The 23,182-nt window shown below is 39.7% G+C and overlaps 1 protein-coding gene across 1 annotated transcript in view; it reads right to left on the bottom strand.

Moving 5' to 3' along the window:
• LOC108680345 (sodium/potassium/calcium exchanger Nckx30C) overlaps positions 1-23,182 on the bottom strand; it is a 68,426-nt gene that overhangs the window by 7,142 nt on the left and 38,102 nt on the right. Inside the window, exon 5 of the mRNA XM_047884793.1 lies at positions 9,919-10,298. Coding sequence (XP_047740749.1) covers positions 9,919-10,298 — 380 coding nt within the window. The remainder of the gene's footprint in view (positions 1-9,918; positions 10,299-23,182) is intronic.

Here is a 23,182-nt window from a genome sequence, read left to right as displayed (position 1 = left end):
ACTAGAGAGACATAACTAACTAAAATATTTGGTATTTTTCCAGTATGATAAGCGAAATATTTATTTAAATTAATATATGTAGATCGGAATATAACATAGAGCAGTTAAATGTAGAGAAATCTTTTTATTATTTCTCTCTAGAAACAGAATAGGGATGAGAAACCAGTGCGTATTGGAAGAGAAATGTTTTAAAAATGCATTTGTTTTTCCACACATTTGTTTTCCTCCAAGCTGCAGTTAAAAACAAGTTCCATTTTATTTCTAACGACTCGAGCGCACTCCATCGCGAAGATCGTGAGAAGTTGACAATTAGCACCAATGGACAGACAGTGGATCAGCGAGCACCTCATATCTCACCGCTGGTCGTCTCGTGTATTGCTCCATTAACTTTGTAGGAGAAATAAGTGAATAATGCCAGAATGTTCGATGCAACTTCCTCTCGTGTCTGATTAACTATAACAACAATACGTGCTAAAGCCGAATTTCTCTGGCTTTAAGAATGGCAACGTCCAATACCAGCAATAGCCTGTCATGTCTATAGGCAATTGAATAGAGAAGTAGGAAGCGGCATTTAGATGTTAGAGACGCAACCTTACGTGTGTGAAAATAAGAGAAATAAACTCTAGGAACACAAGTGGATGAACAAGCTCCAACTGATCACAAATGATCCCTCTGTCCAGTTTACACTGGACTCAGTCACTCTATGTGACTGAGTTTCTTGTCCAGTTTACAGGTCAAATTAAGACACTAGCCAACTAGAGGCTATACCTCCCACACCGAAGTTATTATAATTAGAATGTAACCTTCACCAAGCACAATGGGTGTGTAAGGTCACGTTAGGACCCTAGCCTATTAACGTGCCACACCGAAGTGCGTAGAAATAGAATCTACTCCTGTGCCCATACTTTCCAAAAAAGTTAAGAGATCGTAAGTTCATCAGCCAATCATTGACGGCCTTTCAAACAAAATCCACCAATCATAGACAAGAAAAAGAGCGTAAGTACTTACGTTCACTTAGCAAGTTTTGAAAGTATGGCCCCAGACCAGACACAGCGCGCACTGAGCGTGTAAGGAAACAAAGAACTTCCAGGCGCTAAATTTCAAAATTTACCGAAACTACAAACCGCGCACGTCATCATAAACTCTATCCACCAATCATAGACAAGAAAATAGAACGTAAGTACTTACGTTCACTTGGCGAATTTTGAAAGTATGGCCCCTGACCAAGAACAAAGCAAACATCCATGAGAGGAGCTGCAGTCGCTGGACGACGAGGCACGCAACTCACTCATTCATGAAGGCTGGGTTGAGAGAGCAGCCCTTCACCTCGCAGAGGAGCCTATCTACTTTAATAGCTTCTGCGCCGCCTTTCATGTCCTCCCAATCAAATTCGCCAGTTTGAAGTTCAGGGAATATATTGACTTAAATTACAATTAACGTGACTCGGTTTCTCGATGCCTTTGATGAACAAAATTTCGTACATTATTGGAGGGTAAAAGTTATGTTGAACTTTTGAAAGAAAGTCTTAAATGAGGGTTCAGTATCATCAATCAAAGACACAATCCATCAAAAAAGAAGTACATTGTAAGCCAAAGTGCCCCGACAAAAACCTGACCCGAGGTAGATACATAGAACGACGTGAGGTCAAGATTGTGGGCTGGTGGGGCTTGGTGGGGCTTGGTGAGGCCAGCTCAGGGAGGCCTGTGGGGCCTTGACCTCGCGATATTCCTGGTGCCTCTTAATGACGGGATGATGAGGCCACTGATCACTGATCGTTCTCTATGAAAATTATGATGCAACACGTCGACCGCCGAGTGCGACAACCGTGACAACGCATGACATGTTCTTCGTGAGATTTTTTGTGAACGAGGTTTTGGACGTAATTTCTGAAGAACGCGATGTTAGTTGAGCGCGTTTCAGAACCGCAGTTAGGTGAAATATTCACTTTGCATGAGAAACAAAAGCTAAAATCTTAGAATGAGTAATAGAGTCCGAAAGCTTAACTTTGCACTGAAGCAATGGTTTCTGTTTCTGATACGGCCTATTCAGCCACATAAAACTGCCTAAATTTGAACTGCTACATGAATTAAATGACTACAGACTATAAAATTTCATTTTTACCGGACAATAAAAAGGAAAAACTGTAAGACCAATATAGTCTCAGAAATTACAAATGAAAAGCGTGTTTTACTACATCAACGTTGTTCATCCGCCAAGCACAATGCATAGGAAGTAATATAACATAAAGCCCAAACGTAACTGGGAAAAACTTCATTGTTCACCGTCCATATTTCATTTCGTTAAAAGACTTGCCATGAAGCAACGGTGATGGCGACTCTAACATGCATTATGAAAACAAACGAAGTTCAATGGACCAGCTTGGAGTTAACGAACTCGTCCACAAGCGCCTGGGCAAGACACACACGAGGCTCGATATGACAAACATGCAGCGCTGGGGCCATACTTTCAAAACTCGCTAAGTGAACGTAAGTACTTACGTTCTATTTTCCTGTCTATGATTGGTGGATTTTGCTTGAAAGGCCGTCAATGATTGGCTGATGAACTTACGATCTCTTAACTTTTTTTTTTGAAAGTATAGGCCCTGGTGTCAAAGCTGCAGCTATCACTCAGAGAAAAAATGGCTCATATTTTCCAAATAGTGACACTCTTGTTGCATGTAGCACTAATACGCCTTTTTATCGGACAAAACTGGGTCAGGATTAGGTAAATAAAGTGCTTCAGTGTTTGGACAATGTCTCGTTCTTTTATCGGAGTGTACGCTGCACCTGTCAGCTCACAGACAAGCTACCGGTCACAATTTAAAGCTGCGATTGGCATCAAGTCTAAACAGCGCCTGAGACTGAAGACAGCAAGAGATGGTCATAGGGACCACGAAATTCAGCTCCAATTCTGAACTAAATTCAACGCTATTGTAAATTAGCCCGATGAAAGTAATAATTTTTTAATAAATATAAAAGAGAAATCTTTTAATAATAGTGTATCTTATAATACCAAACGTGAAAAAGAGCAGTAATCCTGTAATTGATTGTAAACCCAGGAGAGTTTGAAGCATAAAGCTCAAGAGAAGGTAAAAGGATTGAAAATTTTCTTAGCCATTTTTCAATCACTAAATTTAGGTCAGGAAATTATTCCAATTGATTGCTTGGTGCAGCGTTGTACATTTTTCATCATGACAATTAAGAGCTACAAATTGTACAACATTTGCTGAAAGTTAAAAAAGCGACGCTATCCTAGATAAAAAACTCAGTAAAACTTAATCTCAGTATTTTCTTTAGTCTTCAAAACAGTCATGAAGATAAATTGGATTGCTCCAGCAGTTCCTGTCGAGTCCGAGAGAAAATGGGTCAGATGACCGATAACGTTCATCCTCGAAGTCCTAATGAAGGTTTTAATGCAACTTGGCGAATAACAACCGTCTCGAGTCTGACTTTACACGCTATTTCTGATCAGGGGCCATGCTTTCAAAAAAAGTTAAGAGATCGTAAGTTCACCAGCCAATCATTGACGGCCTTTCAAGCAAAATCCACCAATCATAGACAAGAAAATAGAGCGTAAGAAGTACTTACGTTTACTTAGCGAGTTTTGAAAGTATGGCCCCAGGACGCGGCGTTCTAGCAGCCGTTGATAGCAGCAATGACCTGCTGTAGCAGGCGATAAAAGCTGTCGGTCTAGACTCTAGACGCACATGCTTAATAAATGTATATGCTTTTTGATGTTGATAAAAAAGTCTTACATAAATATTGCATTTAATTGAAATGAGGCAGTTACGGAAGCATGTTATGAAGATGCTTTCCATTGCTGTTTATTTATATTTACGTATGCAGGTTATATAGATTCAATTGAATAATAATAAAAGAATTTTCTTGACTGAAAAGTCAGATTTAATGATTAATAATATTTTTAACTGAGAACGGCATGCAATTTTTTCTCTATGATAAATATTCATATTTATTAGGAAAAATTTCATGATATTTATTCGCGGAATTACTGTGCCACGTACATCCAAAATACTTGTTAATTACGTCAGAAAAGTTAATTTCTCCTCTCCATGTACGAGTATGTTGTTGTTGAAATTCAGCTAAAAGAAGCTGCAGGTCGTCATTGGAGAAACGTTGCGTGTCCCGAAACTCATTGACTCACAAGTGATTTGCAGACTCGTTCACAGAATTATTGCAGACTCGTTCAGACTAAATTTATGAACGTAAAATATGAAGACTAAAATATTCAGACTAAAAGACTAAAATATTGCAGACTCGTTCAGAGAAAGTCGTTGACTCACAAGTGATTTGCAGACTCGTTCACAGAATCTCTCTGACGCGCTTTGAAGACAAGTGAGTCATGATGCGGGATTCCTAGAATTTCAAAGCGGCCTCAGTGTAGATCGACGATTTGTTTACTTTCACCGTCCCAATGATGAAGACGATGCTAACCTCAAGGTACGGTTCATCGCCGAGGAATTTTCATGCTTAAAACTCGTTATTTTTATTTGAAACGACTCCTCGAGCTTAATTGCTTGAAGCTCATTGCAAACAGCGGGAATGAGTTCCACAGCGGGATGAGAGAAGGTAATAAAAGTTATTGACTTACAAAATTTAGTAATAAAATATGGTAGGTCGAGAGGTTTACTATCGAGCTTTGATTGCTGTTAATCCTAGAAAGGATTTCACGAATGGCATTCGACTTGCACCGTAAAGCTCCACCAACTGATGTGGACGAACATCAAAGATGGGAGAGTCTCCTGCCGACGAATTTAATGATGATGTTAACTCCTTGTCTTTTGCAATACAGCGGAAAATCCGTCCATAAAGATCGTGGGTCAATCAAAGAACTAGAAAATTCACGTGAGTGTTCCTGAAGTTTCAAAATGAATGCCTTTAAGGCCGCGAGAAGGAAAAGGTAAATTGACTCATGCTTAGTGCAGCGTTCAAAAACCAGTAACATCATGATTTTATTTGTGACCAATAATTGTGCTTCATAATTATTGTTAAACAATAAGGGACTGCATCACTTGCATAATAAATTTTGAGTGAATTTTTGTAGGTCGGTCCATAATTATTGTGAAACGAGCTCAATGCAAAACATCAAACAAAAAAGACGTGAGAGTGCTAGGTGTGTGTGTACGGCAAGCTCAACATACGGACGACGACATACGTCTTGAGCCATTTCATCATCGTCCTCGGACATCCAAGATTCTCTAGTGGAAGACCGAGGTTTGCCATACTCGTCCAAAATGACAGGGTAGCCGTAGGGTCTGATCAGGGCTCGGCCCTCCGTCACTAGCACCGTAGAGGGCGCGCTGGTGGGGGGACTCGAGTAGCCAGGTTCAGTCGGCTTCTGAGGTACCAAGCGGTTACAGACCGGCAGCGCTCACGTAAGATGATAGATTACTCGAGCTTGTTGTTCAAAGCTCGATCTTTAATACAACTTATAAGACTAGAAAGAAAGATTTGTAAACATATAGATTCACACGTCTACAACAATGGCACCGACCATTTTATTATGCATTGTTTAGCCTTGTGCAACGTTAACGTGAGACGATAGATTACTGGAGCTTGTTATTCTACGCGCAATGTTTAATACAACTTATAAGACTAGGAGAAAGAAATATTTGTAAACATATAGATTAACAACAATTGCATCGACCATTTTATTAGCCTTGTTTTTTATGCTCGCTATTTTGGCATTTGGCGATGATTGCAATATCATTTGAGTGCATGATCTGAATGAAAGATGCATGAGGAACTTCTCGCACGGAAATAAATTTTGCTGCATTATATTATTTAGAAATTTAATTCCATATTTTTCATAGGTAAAGTTGCAGCGAAATATAATATAGTTTTAAAAACGAGACTAACTGAGTATCTTTTATGTTGGGGCAACTCAAGTTCTGTAAAATTTACGACTCTATACGCCTGAAATGTCAAAAATAAGGTTAANGAATAACTGAGCATCTTTTATGTTGGGGCAACTCAAGTTCTGTAAAATTTATGACTCTATACGCCTGAAATGTCAAAAATAAGGTTAAATTCAGAAATAATATACTAAGAAAAATAAATAATTATAACCAATACCCAGAAAATAATATACCCAAAAATAACTGAGAGTGGTCCTGCGGGATTTTCTCGTTATTCATCATGTTCACAATGTTACCTTGATGCACGAGGCGACTTGTGTGCGGTTGAGTGAACATGACTCACTTTTTCAGAGTGAGTCAAACTGACGTACCTCTGACTCACAGCCTTCCTCTTGCACAGCTGACTCATGTGAGTGATTATTTTTAACAGAGTGAGTCTAAAACCATGAACTAAATACGAGTGCAAGAGTGCGCTTTTGATCTGAGTGGATAGCTGGTACATTGGTACATGTAACTGCAGTGTACGTGGGGCCAACTGTACCTGGTGCACGCTACGGTAGGAACAAACTGCATTGTAGAAATCAGAAGAAAATAGAGTAGAAAATTGTAGTGCATCTGGAATACTTTATACTTCAATGCAGTGAGGCTGGTGTATGAATACTGTGAGTACAAATCAAACATATATCAAAATTTAAAAAGGTTGAAACAACAGCTTAAGTTGTTTAATAAGTTAATACAGCTCGAACTGCGACAATGCAACCCTTGGTGTATTTAAGTGTACATGGTGCTTAATGAGTCTTAATAAATGTATGCTCACAGCTTGTGGCAAATTGAGGCACTCATAGCAATTGATATATTTTTAAACAGAATTACTGTGCTGTATCCATGCAACAAGGTTGATCAATCAGGAAATACACGTGTTTCAACAGAGATGCTGCAACGGGATATTCAGCGAATCGTTTAGTTCCGGCAGCATTTCAACCTTCTTTACCCGCCGGAGTGCAGATGCGGTGCGAATGGAACAAAAAAATACCGATGCAATTACTGATCCCGGAAAATTCATGAGAGTAACAAAATTCATCAACGAGAAAACAGAATATAGAAACTCATTCTTTTCGGAGAAGATGCTGGCAATTTCTTAATAGCAAAACATTCCATCTTCCTCTGAAGTTACACGGAATTTTCGGGAACTTTGGACACAAAGTCTTAATTATGCTGAGAGGACGCAAGAAGTCGCACTCGTTACACAGAAACACATTAAACCCAGCAGCTGATAAGCATTATCTCGGTGTGTGCAGGCGTCGGCTATTATCATGTAATGCGGCGCGATGAGAGTCTGCAATGTAACGACGCTGCTACCCTAACAAAATTTAGAGTCGCCCCAGCTTCTGGTAATCCAAATCAGAAGCTGCCGCGTCTGTAAATTTTCACTGCTAGATAGCAGTACGCCGCAGCGCTGGCCCAATTGCACGACTATACTAATTCAGCTCGAGGATAAAAAATGCTCGATGAGCCTTGACCTCTTGAACGAATAAAAATAAAAGGCGGTCCTCGCATGACAAGGAAGCGAATCTAAGCTACGCTTCCACTCATCGTCAGGAAAAGATGGAAATGACAGCCATCGATATTTGGTTAAATTACCTCGAACGTGTACTTTTGGTGCCAGAGAAAGACGTGGTATGTATGTTGAATGTAGTAGAAATGCATTAGCTTTCATCAATAGCGTCGAGCAAGAAAAAATTTCGTCGGACGGAAGTGGAGAACATGTAGACATCAAGCTGGCATGACTTCGATTTCTTAGACGGACTTATTCAGTTATTCTCATACTCAGGCATATATGGCTACACAATATGGCCTGATCTCAACGGCAAAATATCAACGAAATGAGATTTTGATTCTGTGAGGGAATTTCATGTCTTTAATTGAAATAAGTAAAACGCATATAAGATCAAATGCTGAACATTAGTCAATTACGCTCTGCCATAACAATTTTATATTAACCTTTTTAATTAATTAATTTTAGCGTACCAACGTAAATAACTCACAATAAAAGTTGTATAAATGTATTCTTCGAACCATACATACTTGTACAACCGCATTTATTTTCTTCTCAAGAATTTCGTGCTCCCATAGCAGCAATCAGGCTCAGGACAAACCGGCTCTTGATCGGAGCCGTAGCCAATTCAGGACTCAGAAGTTCCGAGAACTTTTCTCTCGCTTTATTTTTCCCGTTCAAAAATGTCCGGAACTAAAGCCACTCATGGAATTAGATCCCAGAAGCCGCTTAAAACCTAACCGATAAAGTGCGACAGTTTCCATCGTCTCAAGGAAAGAGAATAAAATGCCAGACTAATTCTATGGAGTTCAGAAGGTCGCTAAGTTCCTGCCTAGGAGATGAGCTTTATATATATTTTTTATATATATATATATATTTTTAGCACATTTTCTCATTTGTGGAAATAATGCACTATTGTGCTCGCCATGTCCGTCCGTCCGTCTGCCTGTCCGTCTGTCCATCCGTCTGTCCGTGACCTCAAGTTTTCGTCGACGAGAAAATGCGCTCTCTGTCACTCACTGCATTGAGTACTGAGTTACATTTTTATATATAATTCTAAGTTATATCATGACTGAACATCAAATATGGACGTGCCCGACAACAAGAAAAATCTAAACGTTATTGTAGTTGTGAACTTTTCGTCGTTAGATATTTCCGCGCAATGCTCGCATTTAGCCAAACTCAAATCTCATGAGAAAAAAAAATGAGAGCGAACGATCAAACATCCCTTCACAACCTAAGTTTACGTCATGATAGCGCTCCTTTTTAATATTACAGAGTCGTTATATCCTCGATAGTGATGACGAGGAAAAATATACGACAATTATCTCTGCCCGAGAACTCGGTCAGTTCCTTCAGTCTGGAGGCACTTGAAGTCATTAAAAATAAATTTTGTGCTTTCGTGATCCAATATCCGTCAAATTTCAGTAAATATTCAAGCTATTATTGTATTAATACTAAATTTCACTATAAAATATTTTATAACCTACGAAAGTATTATGAAGATACCACTCCGTGCAGACAATTTTTTTCAAGCAAACCACAACTCAATTAGTCCTGGAAGTTGAAAGTTCACACTTGACTATGGAAGAGGTGCCTTTTTAACATGGTAGATAAGAGTCATCATTCCCTTAATATCTGCAACAAGATAAGCATGCATCTTTAAACAAGTCGCTGCATGTGTGTGTTAATAAACCGTGATGTAATGAGCTAGTTCGTTTCTGAAGTCTATTAGCGCACAATATTCTACTCAGCAAACCGAAATAAGTGAGTACTTCCGGGTTCGTCGCCAAAAATTGAGGATAATGGTACTTGTGTATAGTTTAAGGCGACTTAATACGACACTCTGAGCCTCACATATGTATATGCTTGAAAAGATATAATATTTGCAGGGCAAATACAAAATATTTTTGTTGAATAGTAAAAAAAAGTGGAATTGAACTGTTAGCAATGATCTATTATTCTTACAACCATTATTGTTTTTAATTGTTTTTAGAGACTTCCGACGTGTGGGAGCGCTCCACTCATGGTGCATATTTTGGTGATAATTGCACCATAATATTTTTAGTGATAATACATGCAAAATCTTAGTCTAATTAAAACTCTAACTCATGCAGCAACCAGGATATAGAAAGGAAAGCTGCAGTGCCAAACATCCTGTCCCGCTGCCTGTCAAAAAACCCATTACCCTTAGGATTTACTAAATAAATAATGAATTTGTTTAATTGCATATGTGATTAGAAAGAACGCGACAGCTTAAAGGGCACGCCAGCTGTTCATAAATCCATTGTCATCCATTACTTTTGACGATATTAAAATTTATTTGAAGGTAAACTAATGCTTGAATTTCAATTATAATACTAGTTTAAAAGAGAGAATAATTCATCAGTCCCAGATCTGATTATCAAAATTTAAAAATAAGCCACAAATTTGAGAGGCAGCGGGGAGAGGACAGTGGCTCCCCTGTCCTTAATATGGGGAGGCTCACCGCGATGGGGGTGGTGGGTGGTGACTCAGGCCCTTCATCCTCCGGTATCGGGGGAATATTTGATGAGGGTAGCCCGTTGTTCTCTGCCCCGACACGCTTGCGCCCGGTACCAGGCCCGGCGTAACTCACATTGTTGGCGAGCGAGTTGCTCTCAGACTGCAGGTCTCCATTTGGGTGGTGCAGGGCTGACGACGCGACGTCGGATGACGCAATGGAATCGATGTGCGTCACCTCAGTGCCCTGCGACTGTGCGTCAGGTCGACCATCACCAGGTTCTGGATGGTATGTCTGCACGCGTCCGTTCTGAGGCTTAGTGGCGTCCAGCAGCACCTTGAGAGATGCGATGGCATGGAGCTGGGTCGCTTTTTCGTCCACTTTACCTGATGGAAGAGACAAACGTTCAAAACAACTGGAAATACTGCGATTAAGAAGAGACAAACGTTCAAAACAACTGGAAATACTACGATTCAATTTATAAAGTTTTTAGTAAGATAAGATTTTAACAGCATCGGTGATAGTAGCAAAAGTCATTTGTATTTCAATATGAACCAACATAAAGAGGTTATATGCCACCCCATCATCTCTTTGGTGACACTTGTCCAGAAATGTGACAGTCAAGTACTTTGCAATCGAGGCCTCAATTCAGAGGTTTCAAAGGCTCATATTAAATATAAAATGGATATTTAGGATTACCATTAAAGTTTTCCCATAGTTTAAGACACTGCTTCACACTCTAACAAAAACATTTGACTTTCTCAAACTGAGAACCGTTAGATTACATCGAAATTTTCATTGATTTACGTAAACAAAATAACCGGAAAGCCATAAAAATTACAGAGCCATAAGGTAATCTGCCGACTTGGTTCGTAACGAGTTGCTTGCGGTGCATACGGATTGTTAAAATTGTTAAGAAAACATTCTGAAATATTTTCTCGATTTCCGAGCATTTAATTGCAACAGCTTGAATGTAAGTGAACTCAATCAAAACCCGATTCAGCACATCGACTACTCTATTGTGCGGAAAGTTACCTCATCATATTGAACAAAATAAATCTCGCGTAACTGTTCCTTAGACTTCATAGGGTCCATAAATAATCACCAGCAGGACTGTTTCGGCTCCATTTATAAAATTTCAATAAAAAACTACTGTACAAACTCAATTTTTGCAGTCATCTCAATGCATCCTTATGATCGATTTCTGTCAAAACTTTTTACCGAACCATCAATGCCTGAGCAAAATGTATTGCAGTCAACTATGATCTTGTGCCCTCTTATTAAGATTTATAACACTCTTATAACAAGGACCTATTTCCACGCTACGCTCGCGTTCTCTCCCGACCGAGTGACGGTAAGCAAGATGCAAAGCAGGCAAGTTTTGTAGGCTGACGGAGAGGCTTACAGCATCGTAACCAGATCGCCAAGTGGCATTTTTCGGCAAGGCTGAGAGAGCTATAGGCACCTGCCAGAAAATGTGCGCGTTCGCCTCACTTTGTCTTAGTCAGCATCTCAGCTCGCATCACACGCTAGCGCCTCAGGATATCTCGTTATGAAGCATGCATGCATTTCTTGACGTCACAGGGCAAAGTTACTTAAAGACAAATTACAGAGGGCAAAAGTATTGAGGGTGAACGTACATAAAGAAAATTTTCAGAAAAAGAGGCACTAATAGATAATTGAAAAGAGAGGCAATTTTACATCCTGGGTTAGGAGCAGGAGTTAGGGTTAATCCTGGGTTAGGAGCGAGCAAAATGTTGCACTCCGGACTGTGGAGCAAATGTTGCACCCCGGACTGTGGAGCAAATGTTGCACTCCGGACTGTGGAGCAAATGTTGCACCACAGACTGTGGAGCAAATGTTGCACCCCGGACTGTGGAGCAAATGTTGCACCCCGGACTGTGGAGCAAATGTTGCATCCCGGACTGTGGAGCAAATGTTGCACCCCGGACTATGGAGCAAATGTTGCACCCCGGACTGTGGAGCAAATGTTGCACCCCGGACTGTGGAGCAAATGTTGCACACCGGACTGTGGAGCAAATGTTGCACCCCGGACTATGGAGCTGACTCGGCAGATCCCGGCAAGATCGAGGCAGTCGGGACGCTTTAAAGCTGCCGCGCGGGACCGCCCAAGCTAGTCAGGTTCAAGGCCGCGAATCTTGCGGTCACGGTGCCCCCGTGCAGCATTTGGGGCTGACCAAGAATGCGGGTGAAGACCCGAGGCTCCAAATGAAAGGATTCCATCATCGTTTCATCAATGGACGCCTAGCGAGGGCTCCAGAGATTTGCTGGGCTCGGGCTATTGGACGGAGGATTTAGAAAGCGCCTGAGCAAGTTTGCTCGGCAAAGCACATGCTCGTTCTCTTTGAGCAGGAATAAACACTGGCCATGAATGCTCAACGTCTACATTAATGCTTGTGAGCAACGGTAAAAAAATTCCCACATAACGTTGCCGCATGGTATTGAGTTGACCGATTCTATGGACAAGAGAGCAAAAAAATTGAATAAAAAATGACTTCTTTATACGGTCGAACCTCAGGTGTCATTCCTCTAGAGGCCGAGAGAGAAACAATTGGATTCAAAATAGATACACGAGATTAAAGCCTTCGGGACATCGATTTCATATTTCTTGAAGAGTCAAGGAAAACCATAGCGACGAGATAATATCATTTCAGTTACAGTATTTTTAAAACTCAGGTGACCTCATGGGCAAAAGATCATGGTGGATTTAACCTATGAAGTTGATTCAGCCTAGGATGAGGAGGTAGAACATAAAAAATTTTCGTGCTAAAAATGTAGTAAATGCAAAGATCATGAAGATTCGTAAAAGTAATCATTTTTAGGAAACAATCAGTTGACTACACATTATGTGATGGTAAATAATTAAAATTATTACCTACACATTATGCAAAATTTTGCGTTCATAGCTTAACAATATATAATTTAAACTTTACTTACCTTCCATATAAGTTTTAATTATACAAACTAACTTAACAATTAAAAATAGTACAGTCGGGGGCAACGTCTCTACGTGAGAACTAATTTTATTTCTCATAAGAGTTACACGCTATAATACGCTATTCAATACTGTTTTTTGATTAGCTATTACAAAAGCGTTAGTCTACATGAAAGCCCTATAATGAATTAATTGAATTAAAATATCTTGGATCTACTTATCGAATTTATTTACATGCATCTGCCCCAACATTGTGAGCTTCATCCCAAACACACAAAATTGCGTGATAAACAATGTTTTTCAGCTACTCGCAGCGCAGCGGAGAGACTTTTACATAATAAAGACAATTTTCAACACATGATATGAATGCGATAACAACTAATTCGTTGTGTGACGAATTGGTCACAAAACAGATCGATGCAAGCGCGTCGTCTCCTGAACCCATGCATCCCTCCACAAATGATGTTGAAAAAATATTGATTACTAGGTGATGTCGTTGAAACAGCGTTTAAGCAACGTTATTTAACCGTCAGATCCCGGTGGTCATGCACAGTGTCTGTTATGCTGATTAGCAATACATGGTGGACTTAACCTATGAAGATTTAGTTCACTCAATACCAAGAATATTTCGTGTCTTTTCAATAGTTTCATAACTTTTAAGGATGAGCTTAACAGAACAGTTTAAGAATCGGCAACAGGCCATGGGCCTATTTCTTCAGTGCCGACACTTCTATTCTATTCTATTCTCTAAAACACAGATTGAGGATCTGTATCAATAATTTTTAACCTATTTTTGCCCAAGTATACTTAGCAAGTCATTGATTAGATAAAGAAAAAGATCATGCTCGAGATTCGGCTAAGTGCCAGATGTGTCAAGATGTAGCAGCGAATAAATATAGAAGATAAGATGATGAAAAGAGGCGCACATGTAAGAAAAGAAGAGGAAAAGAAGAGCAAATTTAAGAAAAAAAAGGAAATAGAGGAGCACACAGAAGAAAGGAGAGGAAAAGAGAAGGAGAAATGAGGAAGAGCGCTAAGCCCCAGCCAAATCTTTGCACTGAACGCAATGACACTGCAACATTTTTTGCCCGAAAATAGACTCAGATCCAGCAGTCAACCCCATTGCCATCTTTACTTACCCTCCCAGCAAGTATACGGCATTTGAATAACATGCACCGAGTATATTCTGTTGGGAGATTTATTCATTGCTTGATAAGAAATGGGCACTTAAAGATAGTGTAAAATCAAGGGCAAGAAAAATGTAAGCCAATTTTTTTTTTGTTTTCGCTATTAATACCCTGCATCCAAGACATTATCTTCTACCCAACAACTCTGAAGTATATCTGCATGCGAAATTTCGTCACACTGATTGGTCCCACTTTCGCCTGAAGAACACAGCGAAAACTTCTATCAATAAAAGCTGTATGCATCATTTCTTAACTATACCACAGATCATCAGTTCGAAATTCTGGTCTTTGGATAATTGTTTTCCAGAATCTGAAGCAAGAAGCATCTGCCTGTGCAGCTAGTGCAAGAGGTACCCAATGAAATTTACAGACGCGGCAGCTTCTGATTTGGATTACCAGAAGCTGGGGCGACTGTAAATTTTCTAAATTTTCTCAGGGAAGCAGCAGCTGCATGAGGTGCGGAAAGATTCATCTCGTGTTCGAGCTGGCGTGTCGGGAGCGGGAAGTTGCCAACGAAGGCTCTTGTGATCAAAGCAATTTAGAGACGTCACCTCCGCAAGTTTTGCAGATGAACTTCTGCAAGGTCCAAAAGAAGAAGAAGATCGACTTGCGAAGCTGTTGTTAGATGGACGCGGTGAAAAATACGTCCCAGACTGTAATAACTCCAACGCACAGACAGGCTTTGTTTCGAGTGTTCTAGTCGACAGTCGTGCTTTGTTTCTAGCGAAGTAGTCACCAGTCGTGCTTTGTTTCGAGTGAAGTAGTCACCAGTCGTGCTTTTTTTCAAGTGTTTTAGTCGACAGTCGTGTTTTGCTTCTAGTGAACTAGTCGCCAGCAGTGTTTTGTTTCAAGTGAACTAGTCGTCAGCCGTGTTTTGTTTCAAGTGAACTAGTCGCCAGCCGTGTTTTGTTTCTAGTGAACTAGTCGCCAGTCGTGTTTTGCTTCTAGTGAACTGGTCGACAGTCGTGTTTTGCTTCTAGTGAACTAGTCGCCAGCCGTGTTTTGTTTCAAGTGAACTAGTCGCCAGTCGTGTTTTGCTTCTAGTGAACTAGTCGAAAGTCGTGTTTTGCTTCTAGTGAACTAGTCGACAGTCGTGTATTGCTTCTAGTGAACTAGTCGACAGTGAACTAGTTCTCTTCTATGACAAGAAACCATTCATTGCTACGCTGCTGCAGCAGCCCCAGTACACATGCCAGCCATGGCCGCAAAATCACGATCAGAACGCACCGATGGCACACTGCGTACGAATCCTAGAAAATTATCGCAACATTTCAAATTCATGTCCAAATCGATTTTAAGATTTTAACGCAAACTTTTAGTCGTATTAGGGAGAAGTGATCATATCGTCTCGTAACTAGAAATCGCCGACAGAAGTTTTGAACAAAAATTACAAAATGGAGCTTGAAACCGTGGTTGGTGCGAGAAACTGTGCAGTGATGGCCGACAATCGCCACTGAGATTGCCGCACGGCAGTGATGGATGACCTTAAATAGGCGGTCGTCGTCGAGGCGAGCGTCGACACGAAATTCCGCTTCAATCTGAAAATCGGCGGCGATGCAAACGGTTAGAGGAGAGCAATGCTTCTGAACCAGCCTGGGTCCATACTTTCAAAAAAAGTTGAAAGATCGTAAGTTCATCAGCCAGTCATTGACGGCCTTTCAAGCAAAATCCACCAATCATAGACAAGAAAATAGAGCGTAAGTACTTACATTCACTTGGCGAGTTTTGAAAGTATGGCCCCAGAAACATCAGAAGTGTATATACGTGACTCTGGAGAAGGTTGCGTTGCGACACTAGTTGCAATGAAGATTGATGTCGCACTTTCTTCAAAGCAGACAACATTCATCAAAGAAGCATAAATTAACAGGCCTGGACAATCAATTTATTATTTCTTTAGTCACTTAACAGGCGACGAGGATGCACACATACACGTATATGCACACACCACTCGTCACGTGAGTTAATGTAGAAATGATCTTCAGCATCAGTTCGAACTTCGAATGCCTGGGAAATTTTTTAATCATTTATGCAGCACAGCACTCATAAAAGCATTCCCAAATTCTATAGCCAGACAGAACGACAAAACAATTTCATGTTTCCAACTGCAAACTTATTCCTATTTTATTCTCGGATAACGGAAGGATTTCCTGTGAATGAATTCCGAATGGAAATTTGGAGCTGCGCGAAGCCAGGCATAGCCTGAAGGATGGAGAACAGTAGGGCCTATATTTAAAAAAAGTTAAGAGATCGTAAGTTCATCAGCCAATCATTGACAGCCTTTCAAGCAAAATCCACCAATCATGGACAAGAAAATAGAGCGTAAGTACTTACATTCACTTAGCGAATTTTGAAAGTATGGCCCCAGGAAGGGTACGAGGTCCGGCAGCGAGAAACGCTTTCAATGCGACGATGGCCATGATTGTTTAAAGAGAAAACGTGATAGGCTTCCTTACGATGCTACTGAGCCTTCGTTGATCATCAGGGAATATCGGTAGGGGTATTTGGGAGAAAGATCTGAAGTAAGGGCGCTTGAAAACGTGACGAAGAGACTCTTGATAGCCTTTATAGCCACAGAGTGCTCAACGCCATGCTATTTCATTATGAGAAAAGAAAAGGGTAGTTGGGCGTAATATATTACCGAGTTAGATTTCTATTTAAAAGGTTTAATAATTAACATGATGTCGCTTATAAAGTCTCATTTTCACATCGCAATTCATAGAAGGGTACAATATGGTCACTTTTGGACTAAACATTGATATAAAGACTCGAAAATTGTAGAAACGTTTGTTTATTCGACGTTTTATGCAAAACAATAAGCAAATTCTGCCTACCACACGACTGAATGATATTCTATTCAATCACATGTTCCTCAAACGCAAACAATGGACAATCCCGACGTCAATCACAGATTGTCAGCAGTGCTGTGGCCCATACCGAGCAAGTGCTAGTGCAGCAGCTTCCCGTACGCGAACAATTAAACAAAGTCCATTAAATCTGGAATTCTCAAGCGTTATGATGACGATAATACTCGTGTGCCATTGCCTACTAAAGGGAGTCCAATAAGTTGGTCCTTGCATACGGAATTAACACGACGACTCGAAAGTAGGACGCCACTGTAAATGCTGCCGTCATTAGCATTTGCATTTATGTTCGCCTTCAATATTGCGCCAAAACTCGCAGTAATTTAACACACTATTAAACAAACGAGAAAAATATTTTTTTTAAGCAGGAATACGCGCCGTTTGATGAAAAAAACTTTATTTCAGCTTCAAAAATTTAACTCTTCCATACTTTATTTTGCACCGATTTTTTGCGTCGACCAAGAATAGCAGTGAATAAAGCTCTTTCTGGATTTATTATTGACAATATGCATAACATTAACTAGCCCTACGGGTAATGGAATGCGCATCCCCACAAAAATCACGCTGCTTATGAAAAAAAGTAATTCCCTTCGTAATAAAGAGCAGATCCAGCATCATAAATCCGTTCTCCACCAATAGCGCATCACTTGACTTCTTCATGGACGTGATAAGAGATTCAAGATGGCTTTTACTGCCCACAAATAAGAATATAAGAAGTTCAACGCGACATGAGCAGCGGCAGCACTGTCGGGATTACGAAGAACCTTCTTAGCGAAGTAATCTGACTGCATATTGATCTTTACTGAAGGCAATGTGTGAATAAATACCGCTAAGTTGCTACATTACAGCAATATATTCTGTGACGAACTCTGCATAATGTCGAGAGAAGCGCCAATAGAGAGAGGGTGAGAAAAATTCTAACGAAAGGCTAATAACGCAGTAATTCACTTGTATTTAACAAAAATATTGGGGAAGATGAACAAAGATGAATGATAGCATAACATCATCAACCTGTATATGAAATGAAAAGAATCCAAAAACCACAGTGAAGTGCTGCAAGCGCTGCTAAGTGCTAACGCGTCTAAAATCCTTGACGCCGTAACACCGAAATTCCAGTCGCAGAAAAACCTTCGCAGTTACGGCCATTTGGCCGACTGACTGACCGTGCCAAAATGAGTGTCGATTTTTTTTCATTTGTCGCGATATTGCGGCGGTGCTTCGAGGGAACCTTGACTTAGGATGAGATGGCTCTAGCAGCGGTCTAGTTTTTTCGGGAGAGACGGAGAGGTAGCTGAGAAAAGTGCAAAGAGGGAAGACACAGAAGTAAGGGCGAGGGAAGGTTGGCAGTGAAAAAAATACACAAAAGAATAGGGACCACGAAAATTGAACCCATTTTGAAATGAAGCTTGAAAGAGATGAGATATTTTCATAGAAGTGATAGAATTCGAAGGAAAAGAGCCGAACTCCGAAAAATTTCATCATGAAAAAATATTAAAATTTTTGCCTAGTTTATTTGCTTTAAAATTCGTGGTAACTCGGTTCTTAAAAATTTGAAAAGAACTGTACAGAGAGAAATACTGTTCCCTAAACACAGTACAAGTATGCATAGGAAAAATCAGTGGAAGAAATCTTTTACCGAAACACCATAAGCTTCGTTTTCATCAGATCCATTCCTATAATTTTCACGTTTATTTTTCGGAGCGATTAAAATATCAGGAGTCTGGGCCAGTATAACTTGAGCGCTTTCAAGTGCCGCTGAAGTGAGAGACACTTGAGCAAACTCGACAAGTTCCCTCAACCGGAGGCAAAATGGCCAACACTTCCCAACAAACTATAAAAACACCTCGGGAAAATCCTCACTTTATCAAAACTCCGAAAAATTATGCTTTAAATCATGTGAAAGTTAATCAATTTTTTTATGATATCTGTAGCTTCAGAGGAAGCTCAGCAACTGCTTTTTAAATAGAGACTAGACGCGGTTCTTCAATACAGTTTCTATTCAATACAGACGATTTTCTTCATCCATATGGATTCATCGATAAACTAACGTAACCAATGAAGCGAAATGCCGGTCGAACGACAACATATGTCCTGAGCTGGCGCTTCCATTGAAACATCCTCAGCCAGGATGAAATAAAAAAACCTAAGAAATGATTTATCCGTAATCGATGATGAATTTTTTGTCTTCAAAACAACCCTGATACGGACAAAACCGATTCACAATTGACAGGAAACAGAAGATGTAATTTTTCATGGTTCCCGACCTAAACTGTTAGCCCAACATCGGGCCATATTGACGCATGATAGACTCTACTTTATGTCAAGGCTCCTCCTTTAAGTATAGCAAGAGTTTGTCCATAAGGGTTTCCTACGATGCAGGAGTTTGTCCTCGAAAGTCTCGTAAGCAAGGACAGGGCAGAGAAGATGCCATTAATTCATATCCTGGAGAGGAGCCAAGCGCACCAGAAAAACCTGGAATCTCGACAAGAACAGCCCTGGAATCCCATGTGTATAGTGGGCTTCCAAGTAAGTGAAAGGAGTGAAGGTAATTTTTTTCCTTCCAACAGCAAATAAAAACTTTTATAAGTTACCGCATACCTAAGATATGATCTCCTTTTGAGTATCGTGAAAAAATAACAGAAGTACCGGTACAAATTAACTTCACGATGACGTTTTTAATTAATTTATGAATTAAAGTGGATTATTGCTTCATCACTCACTGCTCATCCCATTCATATATTTTCTAACATCCGGTTATAGTAACTTTATACTATTTATTCACAATTTGTTGTGCTTGGAGTCGTTTTACCTGTTTTTATTACCAAAATTGATTAGAAAGTCTGTAAAAATTGGAATAGTTTGCATAAGCTATTTCAACGCAATACAAAAATGAGACAAAATGAGTGCATTAATTTGAAACAAGAAAATTTCTGTCATAAAATGAATATATTACTAGTTGTTGAATTAAAATAGTGCTTGTAATCACGATCATAAGCCTAACAAATTAGTTGACTGATAAGAGTGCTCAGCATGGCTCTTTACTGCAATACGTGTTAGGAAATGTTTGGCTTATTTAAAAGCTAACACATAGCTTTTTAGTTAACATAATAAAAGCTTTGTGAAATTATTATTGACCGTAACAAATTAGTTGACTGATAAGAGTGCTCAGCAAGGCTCTTCACTGCAATACGTGTTAGGAAATATTTGGCATATTCAAAAGCTAACACATAGCTTTTTAGTTAACATAATAAAAGCTTTGTGAAATTATTATTGACCGTCACGTCCTGGACAAGTTTCCCTCTAGGAGAGAGGAACGGTGTCGCCATATTGGCTAGACTTACGTGCTAGAACTATGACTAGAAACGATTATAAGCCAGCTAACAAAAGCATATGAAGCCACATCAATAACATCAATGCATGGCACAACGGAACCATAACTTCGACGTTATTTGCCAAGCTGTTAGATTAGGAGAACAGAAAATGTTGCTGCAGTATTTGATGCGAGAAAGAAAATTAAAAGTGGCGTAGGTTTTGTTAAAGTCGCAAACTTTTCAGTGGAACTTAGAGCCAAGAAGCGGAAATAATAAAATCAAGTGAACAGCAATCCACTAACAATTCATAAATCGTTACAATAATAAAAAACAGTGCCGTAAAATAGAGCTTTTAAACTCTTCTGACGCAAGCAAAATTGAGTCAAACATGAATGCAACGTTAAGCATGTGCAGGGGACAGACGAATATGCGAAGCAGTGGGGGAAAATTTACGATTGTCTAAGAAAATTTTGTGTTTTGAAGCAGTATCAAGGCACCACCAGAATAAGAAACAAACACCATCAATAAGTAAGATTTTGAAAGAAATATATCGACTTCCCTGTTGGTTAATTGAAGCTGATCTTGCAGACTTATCATATGTTAAGACGCAAATATAATGCAAAGATGACATACTAAACTAACCACGGCATGTATGAATTTGAATCGCGCCAGCAAATGTTGATGTAGAATAAACATTTGGGCTGAAGCTCTTCAACTTTTTCCTAAGATCGAGACCAACAAAGTTGATGACAAGATACCTAAAGAATTTTTCGAGGCCATCAAGACCACCTTTCAACTACTTCTCATAGAGGTTAAATATTTTAAATTTTATTATTATTTTTTTTTCAAGATACCTAAAAGAATTTTTTTGCCTTTCAACTACTTCTCAGATTCTCTACCAGAATCCAGGAACATATGACCATCAATCGAATTTTTACGATGACCGCTACTAGAGTTAGCAGGACTGCCGCACGACAAAGCCCCTGAACAATGGCAGGTCTGAACCTCGCCGACAGAATCTTGATGTGACGAGGCTTAACACGGCCAAGCCTTGTATAAACCGAGCAGCCTCGTGCAATGCAAGCAAGAATTTTAAAAAATATAACTCAGTACTCACTGCAGTGAGTGACAGAGAGCGCATTTTCTCGTCGACGAAAACGTGAAGTCACGGACGTACAGACAGACAGACGGGGCAGACAGACGGACGGACATGGCGAGCACAATAGTGCATTTTTTCCATGAATGAGAAAATGCGCTAAAAATGTTCACCCCTAAGAAATGTGATGTGTTTTAGATGAGAGGACGATTCTGAACGTAGGATTGTAAATCTTGTGAATGGGTTCAACGAAAATTGGCTGAAGGCATTTGGAAACTTTTTTTTAATTACCGTAATATAATGACCAAATCGGAAGTTTATTGCAAAAAAATTACTTAAAAGACGTCACTTGAACATTTCACAGCTGAAATGCAATCAGTTTTTTCAATGGCATTAATGTAAATCTTTTCGGTACGAATTATGTCTCACATACAATTATTAAGAGGCCCTCCACATTTAATGGTAGAATAGACGAATGTAAAATTTGCATTAGTACCATTTCGTGCTACAAAAAACTCCGGAATATCCGGTACGACCAATTATAAGCTAACACGCTAACTTGATACCAAATTTCTCCAATTTTAAAGAGACCAAAGAATAGACCACAAGGCTGTTCATTACAATCTAGCCCTCAGCCACCCCTAGCCCAAGACGAAAACTTTAGTTACCAAAGAGATGTTGTAAATCATACAAGTTGGTCTCATTAGAGTATTGCTCACAGAAAGCTCAAACCAGAAGTTTATCCTATTTTATAAACAAGCTTTTGAACAGAAGGCGTGCAGCAACACAAGTTTTCTTGAGTGCCGCCAACGCGCCAGCGAAGTTCTGAGACCTCGACATTTATTGGACGCAGTGATCGCACTGAGCTCTCCAGGGCCAAACAAGACTTAAGCGACGTGTGAAGGCTTGCCATGCGGTCACTTATGATGAAGCATGAACTGGATAGTAGGAAGTGAACTGGGCCCATACTTTCAAAAAAAGTTGAGAGATCGTAAGTTCATCAGCCAATCATTGACCGCCTTTCAAGCAAAATCCACCAATCATAGACAAGAAAATAGAGCGTAAGTACTTACATTTACTTAGCGAATTTNAAAAAATTGGTTTTGGATTGAAATAGTTCATTTATGCAGTATCGGCTTCATTGCAGCTTGTATCGAGGAAATGAATAGAAAATTATCGTTTAGAAACTACTAAAAAATTAGCAAGACAAGCGCAGCGAATTTTTTTTTACGTTCGAGCTCTTGGCGGTGCCAAGAGAGCCGTTGAAGGGCCTGAAAACTTGTGGCAGTTATCGCTTTCCGGCGCTGATGTCGGTGAGCGTTTTTGTTTTGTGTGAGGGAGAACAGGAGGGTAGGATGGTATATAGCAGTCTCTCAGGCTGACGGCTTTAAAAGCAGCAAGAATCCTCTCCGCGGTAACTTCCAGTCACAGCAAACAAAATACGTAACTTTTCGCACCAGCAAACAAAATACCTAACTTTTAGCACCAGCAAACAAAATATCTAACTTTCAGCACCAGTAAACGAAGCCTTTTTAAAGCTTGAGTTAAGACTAACACTTGGAAAAACTTTCATGTATAGGCAACGTTGCCTCGCAGCTTAATTGAAGTTCAAAATTTGATTGAAACTGGAGTTCAAATGTATGCTCCGTCCTAAATTGATGAAAATATTCCTTATTATTCCAAATGACAACACCTAAGATAAAATTAAAAACTGTGCCAAAGTAATAAAATATTATTGCGCCAATACAACGTGTAATAAAACGAAAAATGCAGATGCGGCACCAAATAGAACAATATGTTACCTCAATAATTATAGTGCAGGTAGCGTAATTGTTTTGATATTCGGAGGTATATTGAAT

Source organism: Hyalella azteca, unplaced genomic scaffold (genome assembly GCF_000764305.2).
Source record: "Hyalella azteca isolate HAZT.00-mixed unplaced genomic scaffold, Hazt_2.0.2 contig16209, whole genome shotgun sequence".
NCBI lineage: Eukaryota > Metazoa > Arthropoda > Malacostraca > Amphipoda > Hyalellidae > Hyalella > Hyalella azteca.
The sequence above is the reverse complement of the archived record's forward strand: the minus strand, read 5'-3'. Positions and strand labels throughout refer to the sequence as shown.